At 37.3% G+C, this 15,188-nt stretch overlaps 2 protein-coding genes and 2 long non-coding RNA genes across 4 annotated transcripts in view; 3 read left to right on the top strand and 1 right to left on the bottom strand.

Annotated features, from left to right (window-relative positions):
- The window catches only part of LOC122788271, a 179,171-nt gene that overhangs the window by 56,261 nt on the left and 107,722 nt on the right, over positions 1-15,188 (top strand). The window lies entirely within an intron of this gene.
- HOXB3 (homeobox B3) lies at positions 33-2,622 on the top strand. Its single transcript, XM_044055326.1, has 2 exons — positions 33-562; positions 1,358-2,622. The coding sequence occupies exons 1-2, from the start codon at positions 133-135 to the stop codon at positions 2,122-2,124; spliced, it is 1,197 nt and encodes a 398-aa protein (XP_043911261.1). The 5' UTR covers positions 33-132; the 3' UTR covers positions 2,125-2,622.
- LOC122788269 overlaps positions 2,898-15,188 on the bottom strand; it is a 106,598-nt gene continuing 94,307 nt past the window's right edge. Inside the window, exon 3 of the long non-coding RNA XR_006362624.1 lies at positions 2,898-3,881. This is a non-coding gene — a long non-coding RNA (uncharacterized LOC122788269). The remainder of the gene's footprint in view (positions 3,882-15,188) is intronic.
- On the top strand, positions 6,545-8,490 carry HOXB2 (homeobox B2). Its single transcript, XM_044055327.1, has 2 exons — positions 6,545-7,024; positions 7,648-8,490. Exons 1-2 carry the CDS (start codon positions 6,646-6,648, stop codon positions 8,355-8,357), a joined length of 1,089 nt encoding a protein of 362 aa, XP_043911262.1. The 5' UTR covers positions 6,545-6,645; the 3' UTR covers positions 8,358-8,490.

Below are 15,188 nucleotides of genomic sequence, written 5' to 3' on the forward strand. Positions count from 1 at the left end.
TCCTAACCCTTTAGGTCATCTTCCAATAGGGCACTGGAGTGGGACTGTCACGTGACCTCGGGGTGCCAATGTTCTTCCAGAAGGGTGTCAGGACCCTGGTAGTCGGCGAAAAAAGTTTTGGGAAATCCAGAGATGCAGAAAACGACATACTACGACAACTCAACTCTTTTTGGAGGATACACCTATCAGTCAACCAATGGTTTTGGTTATGATACGCCTCAACAAACATTCCAAGCTTCTTCTCATATTGACAGTGACTACCAGAGGTCTGCATGCTCGCTCCAGTCTCTTGGCAATACGGTCCCTAATGTAAAACCTAAAGACCTCATTGGAAGCTGCATGCGTGCAAGTTTACCCCCCGAGCATCATCAACCCCCACCTGTTTCACCGCCCCCCAATCCTCCAAGTAACTCCACCAGCAGCAATACCCAGCCAGGGAGTAGCAAAGCTGCTTCCTCAAAGTCAAGTATCAACTCAAACACCAGCTTAACTAAACAGATTTTTCCATGGATGAAAGAATCAAGACAAAACTCCAAACAAAAAAACACTTCCCCAACTGCAGGTATACTTGAGTATGTATACATGTGCGTGTGTGTGTGCGTGTGCGTGCGTGTGTGCGCGCGTGCGTGCGTGTGTGTGTGTGTGTGTGTGTGTGTGTGTGTGTGTGTATATATATATATATATATATATATATATATATATATATATATATATATATATGATTTTTTCAAACATTCCCGCTGTCAAATCATGCAGAGTGATGCCACTGATGCAAAGGCCTTGTGTTACTGTTGCAAACTTCAGTCCTGCTAATATGTTTGATCAACATATAACAACTGATCGTTAACTTAAAGTAACAACAAAATGAATGGCACACTAAAACCCTACAAGATGCCAAGAAACATGCATATTTGATGAATAACTGGTTTCCTGTTAGAGAGGGGATAAGGCAGGGGAAGGTAAGGGTAAACAGGGTTTTTGTTATTCAGTAATTGTGTCACTCTTAAATGTGCATGCTAGAATGTGCATATTTAGAATGCAGGAGAATTCCTTTTATATGTGAAACTCATCTGAATACTGAGAGCAAAGGCCGCTGATGCTATTTGAGCACTCTTAATATTTGTATACTGTTTGCTTGTTTGTTTTACATGCAGGAAAGATGTGCACTGTACTCCTGTGCTATGATCAAATTTTCTCAAAGTAGGGCAGCTCTGGAAAGCACATCTGTTAATAAATGCCACCATTATGGAATTACTGACTAATGTAAAGGGGTTAAATCTTTGTGCCCGATCAGGTTTATTAAGAAATGATGCATTCAATTTGTGCATGTAGTAATTATCTTTTATTTCATTTCAAGCAGCAGAGAGCTGTACTGGTGACAAAAGCCCCCCGGGTTCTTCTGCCTCCAAAAGAGCGCGCACAGCCTACACCAGCGCGCAGCTGGTTGAATTAGAAAAGGAGTTTCACTTCAATCGGTATCTTTGTCGACCAAGAAGGGTAGAGATGGCCAATTTACTTAACCTCAGTGAACGGCAGATAAAAATCTGGTTCCAGAACCGCAGAATGAAGTACAAGAAGGATCAAAAATCGAAAGGTATGGGCTCTTCCTCTGGCGGACCATCCCCAACAGGCAGCCCACCTCTCCCTGTACAGACATCTGCTGGATTTATGAACTCGATGCATACAATGACTAGCAACTACGACACCCCGTCTCCACCATCATTTAATAAGCCCCACCAGAATGCTTATGCCATGACAACCAGTTACCAAAATCCCATGAAGAGTTGTCCAGTTCAGCAAAAATATGCCAGTACACCATCTGATTATGATCCACATGTTCTACAGGGTAATGGCAGTAGCTATGGTCCTCCTAGTATGCCGAGTAGCCCTGTATACGTGGGCGGTAGCTATGTGGATTCTTTACCCCCATCTGGATCGTCTCTTTATGGTCTGAATCATATGTCGCATCACCAGTCTGCAGGCATGGACTACACTGGGCCACACCAGATGCCACCCAGCCAGCACCACGGACCATGTGACCCCCATCCAACCTATACAGACCTTTCAGCTCACCATCCGTCTCAGGGTAGAATACAAGAAGCACCTAAACTGACACATCTGTAGCGTGTTGACAAAACATAACTTCGTTGCTGCAATTAGGTTAGGGTTTCCATTCAAAAACACTTGTGCTGAATATTGCCCCACCCCACACACACAAATAATGCCAACTAAAAGTAGAGAGTTTTTTTTATCTTTTTTAGGCACCAGAACACAATGTTTATTAATGCAGAGTTCAAGTATTCTTCACTGAAATATTGTTAACTACGGATTATAGATTAAAAGGAAATACAGAAGCATAGCAAGTGAATTTTATACAAAAGAAGGTAACGGCACTTCATCACAAGTGATTTATTGGGACCATTTCCTGAAACTCTCATTACAAGAACTATATTTTACAAAAAAATGGGGTTGTAGATGATCTGAAAGTCATAGAAATGTGTACAATATTGCTGTCAGAAAAATATAAGGAAATAATTTTGATGTATGTACATTTTTATCAAAGCAGATTTACTGAAAAGAAAAATGTTCATATTGATGCCTGCTAATAAATTCTCATTTTTACCTCTTTACATAAACAAATCCACATGGCTAGAAAGATAGCCATTAACTGTTATTTTTAAAGGTTTAAATATACATACATGTCAACTGTTTTAAATGCTTACAACCCAAAAGATACCTAGAATTTAAGGATTCATACAGGCTATTTCTTAAATAATCTGGGCCTATCTTTTAGTAGTTGGCAGGTATGAATATTACATCAGCTCATCCTTTTCATTCAGAGATGCTTTGTTCACAACTATTTGTTACGATTAAGCAGAATAAGCAGTTTAATATGCTTTTTTTTTTTTTTTTTTTTTTTACTTGAAAACAGGGTATTTGGACAAAAGTATGTCCTGAGGCTTAAGCAAAAGTGAAAACCTTCAGGGGTTCCTACTGCTTTTTGGTCTGGACATATTTCTTGCACTTAGTGTTTACATTGAATGAATGAAACAAACTGAAAAGACGCTATTCCAATCAAGGTGTCTTTCAGCAAATGTGTTCTAGTGAACATTCATAAGTATTTATTGGTTTAGTATTTCTTTTGTATTATTTATCCCCGTTATGTATTTATATTACAGAAAATTGTACTTTTTTAGTATTTACTTGTTATAAAAAGTTGTTTTATGTCATTGTAAACAGATTTATTTTAGTTACTGTAGTCTAGAAATAAACAAATTTGTAGTTCTTTTGTAACCCTGGTACTTAAAATATGTAATTAGTTATACTGAAGGCATGAAAGCAGAATCAGACTGTAAAGTCATAGTCATGATGATTTAGAAAAGGTATAGAAAAGGTATAGCTAACTCCCTTTCAAAAATCTTTATTCTTTGTAGTTATTTTTTTTTTATTTTCTATTTTTATTTTTTGCTGAAAAGTTAGTTGTCTGTGGAACAATTTCTTGAATAAACTTTCTGTTAAGAATTTTACCTTGTCCATTTAGTGAAATGTTGAGTTATACTTATCAGAGTATTCCAGAAGGGTATTTTTTCCACAAAATAATGAATACCCACTCCATCAAACTGCCATGGGTTTCAGAATTACTTCCTGTGTAATTATGAGGAATGAATACCAATATTTCAAGGGGTGCTATCTTTATTTATTTATTTCTCATTATAAACCACATCAATGTATTATGAAGACTGCAGTTCAAGAAAAATGGTACACTGGTAATATGAAAAATAATGTGTATTATTCACACAGTGGAAACTTTACGTCTGAACATTGTTTTATCCTGGAGACCAAAATGCACGGATTATCACCGGAGATGTCATAATTCGGGCCTAGAAAGAAAGAAAAAATAATGTGAAAAGATTTGTGTAGGTGGAAATACAGCGTCAGTCCAGACAGATGATTTTAATTGCATGGTAGTAACATGAAGTTGCTTAGTACAGCAGAGATACTTGATTACAAAATCTAACATTGGATTAAACAGTTTTAAATTATGCATTTGTTTATGTGATCCACAGCGGTTTACAAAGAAAAGGGAGAGGTAACAAATAAAAATACAATGCAGCATGCTAGGGCTCGTACCACAATTTGTCCCTACTATTTTCAGTCTCAGAAGTGAAAACATTCCTTAATATTTTAATATTTTTAATCTAGATGAATTATAAACCAAAATATACCCATGGAATTTCTTTTATTTGGAGATAGACAGAATTGAACTTTGATCCTTGTTATTTCTGGATTTAGTAAGCTTAAAAGGGCAGAACTTCAAGCCTTGACAACTGCCTACCTAGTGTATTTGTAACTTAAATGCCTCAGAGGAGTGGGGTAAAAGAGTAGTCAGGGTCAAATGACTGCCAAGAAGCTCTTTAAAAGATAAAATTATATGTTTTCAGCGTAAAGTAAAGTATGTGTGAGCCCATGCACACAATTATGAAAGACAGGGAGTGCTGTGATGCCACTTAACATGGGGCAAGACAGGTTATGACAAAATACAAACTGGGGTGATTAGAAATGAGTGGGGGAGGGGGTGTACAGCTCTAGAAAAATGACCAGACATTGTGGGGACATGGTTCTTGGGATGCACATGTATGTGGGAAGCATGGATACTGCAGAGTAGATGAAGACGATAGTAGATAAGGCTGAAGATGTAAAAAGTAAAACTGCTCAGTTTATTATGAAATTCACTGGAAAAGAATGTAACAACTTGCTGAAAAAAGGCAATACCAGACACAGACGCTGTGATCTTTGCAGTGCGGTAACAGTGCCATGGATGCAATGGTAAACTCACACCCCAAACCAAATGTTCAAGACTGAAGTCCTGGGTAAGAGCTGGCTCTAGTTTTCACCCTGTGGCTACTTCAGAAAACAGTAAGCACCTTTACAAGAGGCCTGGGTTTCTACAATTTTCCGGAAATCAGAATTGTTTTTGCTGTTATCCTACACACACACGCACACACACACACACACACACACACACACACACACACACACACACACACACACACTTCAATTTCACTGAACATCGAAGAAACACCCGTACAGCACAGACGAGAGTAACCAGAAGTAAAGACACTTTCCTTTTCTTAATTTATTTTGATTGAGTATTTTTTCCGTCTGTCTCGTTATACATGTTTGTGTTAGCGTTTAATCAGATCTCGGTGAGTGGGTACATGTACAACTTGTATAAACTAAGCAACCATTCAAGTATTGTAAAGCAGATTTCCAACCACATTGCAAGTTTTTCTTGGCTTCATATAGTTAAGTTTGTTCCGAATATTGTTGCTTCTCAGGCCTCTTGTTCCATTTTATGAAACAAAAGTTCTCTAGAATACCATCCCATGGAACTAAGTTTAACAGCGCGTGTGTGTGTGTGTGTGTGTGTGTGTGTGGGGGGGGGGGGGGGGGTGTCAAAAGTTGTTATGCGAATTAAATCCTGCTATTTATAACATATAATATATCTAAATGTAACAGTTGTGTGGTAAATGTATTTTGTTTTCCATTTTAACGCTAGCAGTGCCTTCCTGGGCCTGGGTAGCACTGCACAGTAAAATTCTTTCTTGTGTTTGCATGCCTGCAGCTGTCACAGCTATGCTGCCAAAAGATTGATCGCCTTTCTTGTTCAGGCCATTCTCAGCCTTACTTTTTTTGAATGTGCACTAGTCACATTTAAAACAGTGCAAGGGCTCTCACTTCTTTGTTAAGGATGTCTTAGGTAAAGTTTTAGAATATTTACCCAGACTCACCAAAACTATAATACTTAAAAGTATCAAATGTTTTGCCCTCATATAGATAGATAGTCCTTTACATCAAGTTTTAATCAATGCACACACATTCATTAAAAGTCTAAAAACTGTATGCTGTAAAGGGGTATGCTTTATTAAATCACTAAAGTGTTATGGAGACAGAGTAAAATAGCTGTGCTTAATATTAAAAAGATAATTAGCTATGTAATAATCTAATATAATAAAATCCTTACTGACCTGCAGTGGACATATATTGTTTCCCCCTTCACGGCATCGTTTTTTACATACTTGTCTTTGTCTTTAAAATACCATTTTAACTTTGCAGTGGTTTGTTGAAACTGTCTGTGTCTTAACTTGGGAAATTTAATTTCTATTCTTGGTTTCTATTCCCTGTTGTCAAAACTTTAAAGATTAATGAGTTACCCTTCTTTAGTGTTATGCATGCCATATTGTAGATGTTACTTTACCCTTATTTAAACTGTCCAGGGAATGGAGCTGCTGAACAGCCTCTGCATTAATAGAATGGTAATGTATTTTAATTTTTTTTTTGGCGGAGGGGGTGGTTTATAGGTATTGTAACCCATCACTAAAGTGAAATAAATGTATACACTAGAGTTTATGAATCGATTGAAGAAAATAATGTTTTCATTTTCCACCAGGCCCTAACCAGCTATTGGGCAAATGCAATCATGTGATCAGGAATTGGAAGCAATTTCGTTCTAGTCTCCAGTTTAATAGAGCAAGGTCCCCATACGCATGTAATATCACCAATATACAATTATAAAGCTTGCAAATAAAAATTGCGGGCGCAATATTTGCCTGTTTTCCCTCTTACGTTTGGCCCGAAGAAGCCATGAATTTTGAATTTGAGAGGGAGATTGGATTCATAAACAGCCAGCCTTCGCTTGCAGAGTGCCTGACGTCCTTTCCCGCTGTCCTGGAGACATTTCAAACTTCATCAATCAAGGACTCGACATTAATTCCTCCTCCTTTTGAGCAAACCATCCCCAGCCTGAATCCTTGCTCTAGCAGCCAGCCGAGACCAAGAAGCCAAAAACGAGCTCCAAATGGCCTGCACCAACAACCCCCAGCTCCTTCAACCCCAGTGGCAACAGAGTTTCCCTGGATGAAAGAAAAGAAATCGTCTAAGAAAAACAGCCAGACATCTTCGTCTTCCTCTCCATCCCCATCCTCTTCATCGGTTTCTGGGTCCGGAGTTGACTCTCCGGCAGGTCTGTTAATACACTGTGTCCTTGAGTTTGCTCTTCTTTCTCGGTATTGAGTGTTAAATGTATGATTTCTATATTGCAAAACGTACCAAAATAAATGCTAGCCATGTGTGCTTTTTAAACAGTCACATTTTATTAAATTTGTGGACAGACTTAAACGAATATTTTCTATTAGGACTATATTTACATAGCTCACTTCTCAAGTTATTCAAACGTATAGCATTATATTATTTGACTTTCGTTTACATTTATTTGCCACAGAAAAGTGAGTACCAATGCTTCTGAAAAATACTTTGCACATATTTGAGTCAATATTTTAGTTGCACGCTTCGTTTGCAGTCAAATGCTTATTTCGTTATTTTATCGTCTTGCTGGTGAATCTCCTTTTATTTATTCTGATCAACTGATGTATTCAATTGCTTTTGTTTTAATTAATTGTGATAACCTAAAGGTCACCAAATGAGACAGGCTAAAAATGTATGGCATTATCAAACGCAGACCGGCGGCTTTTAAATGATAAGTCGGCTAAACAACCTGACCTTTACGGACTTCACTACTCCTTTCTGAGAAGCTAAGTAAATCAAATATGATTGATTTAATCGTTAAAGTTGTTATTGTGTTTACAGAATCGCACGTACTACAGGACCCTAGCAGCGGCTCTAGGCGGCTAAGGACTGCGTACACCAACACCCAGCTCCTTGAACTGGAGAAAGAATTCCACTTCAACAAATACCTCTGCCGACCACGCAGAGTGGAAATTGCAGCCTTACTGGACCTTACAGAAAGGCAAGTAAAAGTGTGGTTTCAAAACAGGCGAATGAAACACAAGAGACAAACAACACCACACAAGGATAACCAGGATGGTGACCTCAGTCGCCCAGTTCTGGAGGACGGTTACCCCACAGAAGAAGACGAGGCCACCTCCCCGTTTGGACCGATACCCGAGAAATCAGGGACACTTTTGCAAGGGGAGAAGCTTACTTTCCAGGACGACAGCAACTATTCTAAGGAATCACAATGCCTGGAGGAGTCGCCTTTATCTGCTCAAGAAAATGCCAGAAGTCCCCTGTTCCAAACGCCCACTCCGGAGGCTCTCCCAACAATGATTCCCGGATCCGTGACTGATAAGGAAAATACATGTTTAGAAACGCAAGACGCAGCTTTACTCCCCGATTTAAACATTTTCCCTGGCGATTCTTGCATACATGTTTCTGAAGGGGTGCCTCCTAGCCTACAAAATACTTTTGATAGCCCTGTGCATTTCTCTGAGGAAGACTTTGATTTGTTTGCAAGCACATTTTGCACGATAGACCTACAGCATTTAAATTTCCAGTAACTACAACTCAACTATGGCCACTACAACCAGTTTCTTTCTTTGTTCTTATAAAAATCAATGCCTTGAAGTTTGACTTTTAGAATTTGCAATAATGCTGAAATGCACAATGCTTCATAAGAGCAAAGTTCAAACATATTTTATAACGCCCGCCCAATACAGGACCCTAAGCGAGTTTTTCTAATTTCAGGTATTTGAAATCGTTTTTATTTTTGTTCTTTAACACACACACACACACACACACACACACACACACACACACACACACACACACACCTTGGAATTGTTGAAGTCTCAGGAAAATGTAAGTTTCAGCTTGCTGCTTAGCTTTTCTATAACAAACCGAATTGTTTTTATGTTTTAGATGTAGATTATTTATTACGATTCTTAAATAGTAAATTACAAATTTATTTATTGTACATTATTTTCATAGAGCAAATAAAATACTTTATAAAATTCAGCGTGTGCTGTAATGATATCACTTGTCATAACAGAACAATTTACCCTTGTACAATGATCCTTTCCCTTTCTTGGAAGGGTGTCCTTTTTTAGTATCTTAACTTCATAAGAAAGAAAATACAAGATTTGTACGTTTCCTTATATCTTGTTTGCAGCATTTCCCTTTAATGTAACTGCTGTCCAGGCAGTATTTAAAAGAATGTGTACTTGTATACACAAACAACAGACACAGATACAAATACAACACACGCAGATACCCACGCCGGTGTGAGTATGCATCTCTGTGTTTATACCATTTAGCTTTTGTTAATGCCCCTCAAGTATATACACACAAGCATACACAAATTAATAACAGAACAAACTGTCTCGAATGGTTCATTTATTTTTTTAGGGGTAAAACATTTTAAAGTATGAGGAAAGGTCTATTTAAGAGAAATTGATAAGCAACACAGCACTGAGAATTTGTTATCCAATATTTGTGTGTGTGTGTGTGTGTGTGTGTGTGTGTGTGTGCGCATGTAACCCTATATTTGTTTAGTTGGTTATTAGGAGTAAGCAGATACATTTTTATAAGTCTTTGAAATACACTTCTTAGATAATTGTTGTTCTGAAACGGATTACTTGGTGATGACATAAACCTCTTGTCTGTATATATATATATATATATATATATATATATATATATATATGTAGACACACACACACATATAGATATAGACACACACACACACACACACACACACACACACACACACACACACACACTCACACACACACACACACATATATATGTATAGATATAGAATAGATATAGACAAACACACACACACACACACACACACACACACACACACACACATATATATATATATATATATATATATATATATATATATATATATATATATATATATATATATATATACACACACACATATACGGATAGATGGATAACCACCAACCGTTTTAAGCGACAATTATTTCGAGGTGTGAGTTTTATTCCGTACTCCTGACCGCTGACTTGGAAACCTATTTACTTTCTTCATAATTTTTCGATGAGGTATTATAGAAAAAATGCACTATTCAAACACCAGACAGACAGCACCAGTTCCGCAAAGTGATATAGCAAAGGTACAGTAAAACAAATGTGCAACGTAAAAAGAAAATAAAATTCATCGCGCATGGATAAACTAAAGTAGAACCTATTTGTGCAAATATCTAAATGTGTAGATTTGTATATTTGTATGTGCGCGCAGTCACACACACACACACACACACACACACACACACACACACACTTCACTTCTTAGTAGCCCCTTCATAAATCTGTGGGCTTCCATGTTTCGCATCTATATTTCTTTGTACAGGATTCATGTCCTGCCATGACTGCTTTCCTACAGCATGTATTTTTAAATGTATATCAAAGTGGCTTGTGAAAGAAAAGGGGTCAGTGGATGAATCAAAAATATATCTTACTGGGTTTCTGTTAAGTCACTTGTATTTACTTAGTATGGCAGAAATTTGCTAAGCGTTCAGAACAATTGCTGTTGGAAGTCCTGTTTAAAATCTAGATCCTCTGGGCCTCCTCCTTGGTTATTCTTTTCAAAATGGCGCTGGAGTGGAGGCGGCTGGAAACAATAAACAGGCCCGCCATGCTGGGGAGCAGGGATCATCAGTATGCAGTTAAACCATGCCAAAGGTCCAGTCTCCCACACCACTCTGTCACTCATTCATTTCAAATAAGGTTTCCAGAATCAAAGAATGCCCCAGATAAATGCACTTAATACAATGTCTCATTATTTGCAGAAAAGATACCTTAATCTAACAGAGACCCACGGTGTTACTGGGCTCGGATAGTGTTATGGGAAGCAGGTAATATTTTTTCTTTTGTAAGAAATGTTGCTAGATCTCAGTCCCTGTCGCACCTCAAATATTAGTACCAAGTGTGACATCTTTTAAACAGTTGCATTTTTATTGAGATTTCCTAACAAACTGTGGTCACAGATATAGTGTGTCCTTGATTTGTATAAAATAATGTGGGACAAGGAAATTACAAGAGACAGACTATTTTGTTTAGCAATTTAATCCTTGTTTAATTATTTGTTAATTAGGTAAACTGACTAGGCACAAGTAGCTGTTTACAGGGGCAGCCAAGCATAACTGTCTGGTTAAATTATCAACTCAGGTGTGACCCTGGTTTTGAGGGCTGTCCCTGAGTTGCCTCAAAAAATTTCCCTGCCTCTTAAAATTAGTGACTTTTTTGAGAAACATGGTGAATTACATTCAGTAATGGCAGTCATCACATTTACATGCTCTTCTTTTAGTTAGACATGAAATGTACTCCAGTTTTCTTAACCAGGTTTCTGTCTCAGCAGTGTCAATATTTAAAAAAAATCATGTTCCTGATTTGGTACCTTCGTCCCCGAATATGTTTGTCTTTGTCCCTGATTCTGAACATAAGAGGTTGAGAACTATGCACAGCTGGTAAATGGATATTGATGGAATTAAACCTAAGATTACAGTGTGCAGCTTTTTTTTCGTAACCAACAGCTTCAAGCTTCGGTAATTTGGTATTTTAAAATGTTTGATTCGAATCAGCACCAGAACACCAACAACACATGAGCAGCACTTCCATGATGCACGTCACCATTCTCTGTTGAAATAAAATATGTTGTGGCATGTCTCTCAACCTCTTAGTGCATGGAATCTGGACAAAGTCCAACAAAACTGGGGACAAAGGCCCATAAATAGGAACATATTTTAAATATTACTCTTATAAGTTTAGAAAGCTGGTAGAGTAACAGGGTTCCTTTTAACTTGCATTTTCTGAAGGATTTGAAGTGTGAAAATCAAATGCATATAATTATTTAGTGACTTCAAGTCCTCAGATCATCCCAGTGATTTGCCAGAAAACCACAAATTTTATGAGGAACAGGCTAAAACTGTGATCCAAAAATCTGGACATTCTGCGAAAATCTGTACAGTTGATATGTATGCGGGTTCGGTGTTTCTACCGTGTCCGTGTGGGATATTTGTATCTACAATTGCTTTTAGCTTTTGATGCCAGATACCAGCCAGCATTCAGCAAATCTTAAGATGCGCAGATTACGGTCTGAAAACTGAACGTTATGCATGTTACAAGTTAAAATGCAAAAAACAAGCAAGTCTTGGTGTGTTAGCCATTGTCTGCCCTTCGATCAGTTAAGGATTCCCCTGTTTACTTTGTGAGCCCAAGTCTTGTCTCACCATGTGTAGACCCATTAGGTTACAAACCTACAAAGCATTTTCACCAAGACGTTTATAGACCCCTCGTTTCTCTTCAAAAGGGGGTACTTCACTGGCACCGCTATCTGTCTACCCGCAAAGGTCAATGCTTTGAGATTGTGAACTAGCGTATTATCTGTCTCTCTTGTTTATCCCAGTCCTTGTCTAGTCACATTGTCCTGTAGTAGTAACCTTAATATTTAACAAACTGCCCAGACTACACACAGGTTCTTCCTGCAGATGGTCAATTTTAAGCGTTATCTTACTTTTTTAATAAACCAAATTAGGGACCAAATGGAACCCCCTCCCCCAAACATTTTAAATACCGAGGACTTCAAAAATGTTCAATTTTAGGAGAGTATAGCACATTGTTTGAGCCGATATTTGGGACTTCCCTAAAAACGAGGGACTGTTGATAAGTATCTAGACTCCATATGTTTAGAGACAACATTTGATAACAGGACAAAGATATATTTTTTTCTCAAACCGGAACAATTGTTCAAGCGTAAACAGCACTCATCACTGGATGCCCCTTCACCCGGTTGACATCAACCGTTAAACGGTACACAAAAACAACTGTTTGTCTGCTTTTTTCAGCACCTCAGTCCTTAGCTCACATATTTGAATAGTTTCTATCGACATTTATTTGCCAAAATGTGTAACAAATGAAAAAAAAAAAAAAGCAACGCGTGATATTTCGAGATTGGAAATGTAAGATACAAGGATTAAATGGGACGCAATGTATATGGTTTGTGAACTGCAGAAAATCATAAATTGCAATGAATTTATATTGTAGAGACTATTTAAATTTCACCCCCCAATCAGCAGAGAGGTTCTATGTCATAATGTCTAACACTTGAGTTGTACTCAGTGCTCTCCTAGTGATTTTGTTTCCATACTTCTCAGTCTGGGTTGAAATTATATTCCAAATGTGTAAAGACATATATAGGTGTGTATAATCTAGCTGCCTATATATATATATATATATATATATATATATATATATATATATATATATCACACACCTTTAAACAGTTCTGCAACAAACTGTAAGAAATACCCTTCACCCTTAGAACGGCAAAAACACAATTATTAGCCAATATTTTTCTGCTATCACTGACATAATCTGTGTTTCAGTTGACTCAAGTACAAACGGCATTTTTTACTGATCAAATCACGCTGTAAAACGGCCATTTTGAATTGTATTAATTGAATAACAGAATTATTTTTAGTAGGAGTTCTTGCCAGATATAAATAATACATTTTTTGAACAAAGAAAAATTTCAACAGTACATATCTATCCATCTATCTATCTATCTATCTATCTATCTATCTATCTATCTATCTATCTATCTATCTGTCTATCTATTGTCTATCATCTATCTATCTATCTATCTATCTATCTATCTATCTGTTTGCTTATCTACATATCTAGCTGCATGTAGATATCTACCTATGACAGAATCAACATTTTTCAGAGCACTTCAATTATAGGTACAGAAGTTCATTTGGTTAACTTTTAATAGTCAAACCATGCTAGCTAACCTTTGATAGTAAATTCAGTTACTGAGATGTTTACATGTATGATTGATAGATAGTGAACCTAGAATTAAAAAAAACATACATTTTAGTAAGACTTCCATAAACAGTTTTTGAGCAAGAAACACAGGCCAGAATGCCATCCCTTATAAAAATAAACTAATAAAAAGTAAGATTATCCAGATATCCAAAATGAAATGAGTTGACACACCCACACACATTTATGTGTGTATCACACACACACACACACACACACACACACACACACACACACACACACACACACACACACACACACTTATATGTACATAAACACCACACAAAAATTCTTGCAATCATATTAATTTGGGAGTGAAAGTTTAAAAACATTATTAAAATAGCAAATTCATACAATAGAATTAGAAAATATATGGAGAACATACATCTAGAATGCTCTTTGTGTAGTAAGATGATAGAATACATCAATTTTGGTTGCATATGGGCAAATGTTTTGTGACTTAAGACCCAAAGAGATGTGGTTTGTAGAAACAAGGATGGTACATTTTAACTGGAAGATGTGGAGAACTTTGACCAGGTTACATGTGACATTGAAGCTATCACTGTTGGAACGTTTGTAACCCAAAGGATGGGGTAACTTTTAGAGGTATTATTCAAGGATATGGGGAAAACAGTATAAGGTAATGCTAGGTTATACACCAGTACTGCAAACTCCTGGGGTGTGTGGTAGCCAGAAGCAGTGCACTCCACGAAACTCTTGCAAGAAGGGGTTTTGTGAAATATGATGTTAGATCATCTGGTGAATTAAGGGAGTTGGAAATGTCTTGTAAAACGTGATAGGGCTTGCAGGTACTTGTTATTTGTAAAGTTTCAAAGGACAGGGAATGTCTGAATGAATGAGTGATTGTGTGTGTTTGGGGTAAGATGACCATTGCCCTTTTACATTTTGTTCACATCAGAGAGTGGGACTGGGTTAGCAGAGACTAAATCACCAGAATATGGAGATGATGTCCCATTCCTTGATAGTACTGACATAAGCTAACAGACCACGTGATACTAGATGGCAGTAATGTGACTGTAAAGATGGCCAATCATATTTGATTGCAAGAGTGGAAGTGGTTTTGGATTTGCCACTTTACCAATGCCAGAGACATGCTCAGTGCATGATAGGTTATATTCATAGTGAGGCTGAGGTATTTCAAGGAAAATACATTGCAAATAGTAGTATAACTTGATCAAGCATGTTAAAGCTTTGGGAATCATGTCTCAAGACCCAAAGAGCACTTGACATTTTGTTAACAGAGTGCATGACTGAGCTTCTGTTTATCTATAGAAGTGAGATAAACATAGTAAAAAGGAGGCTGAAGCTGAAGCCATACAGAACAGTAATATCCATAGTGGCAAGGGAGAAGAGGGCAGTTTTGTTCTGAGACTTTGTGAATGGATCATGATATTACTGTTTAAACAAAAAGAGGAAATTACCGGAAAGTTCTACCACTGATACTTTGTGTCAAAAGATAGTCAAATCAGCAATGTCCAAAATCGTTATGAGATCAGCAAGCATTACCTCTGAGA

Source organism: Protopterus annectens, chromosome 13.part0 (assembly GCF_019279795.1).
Source record: "Protopterus annectens isolate FY-2018-M chromosome 13.part0, PAN1.0, whole genome shotgun sequence".
In the NCBI taxonomy this organism is placed as follows: Eukaryota; Metazoa; Chordata; order Ceratodontiformes; family Protopteridae; genus Protopterus; species Protopterus annectens.

Coding starts and splice junctions, on each gene's coding strand:
- HOXB3 (XM_044055326.1), top strand. CDS start 133: ATGCAGAAAACGACATACTACGACAACTCAACTCTTTTTGGAGGATAC. Junction 563..1,357: donor AAACACTTCCCCAACTGCAG/GTATACTTGAGT, acceptor TTTCATTTCAAG/CAGCAGAGAGCTGTACTGGT.
- HOXB2 (XM_044055327.1), top strand. CDS start 6,646: ATGAATTTTGAATTTGAGAGGGAGATTGGATTCATAAACAGCCAGCCT. Junction 7,025..7,647: donor CGGAGTTGACTCTCCGGCAG/GTCTGTTAATAC, acceptor TTGTGTTTACAG/AATCGCACGTACTACAGGAC.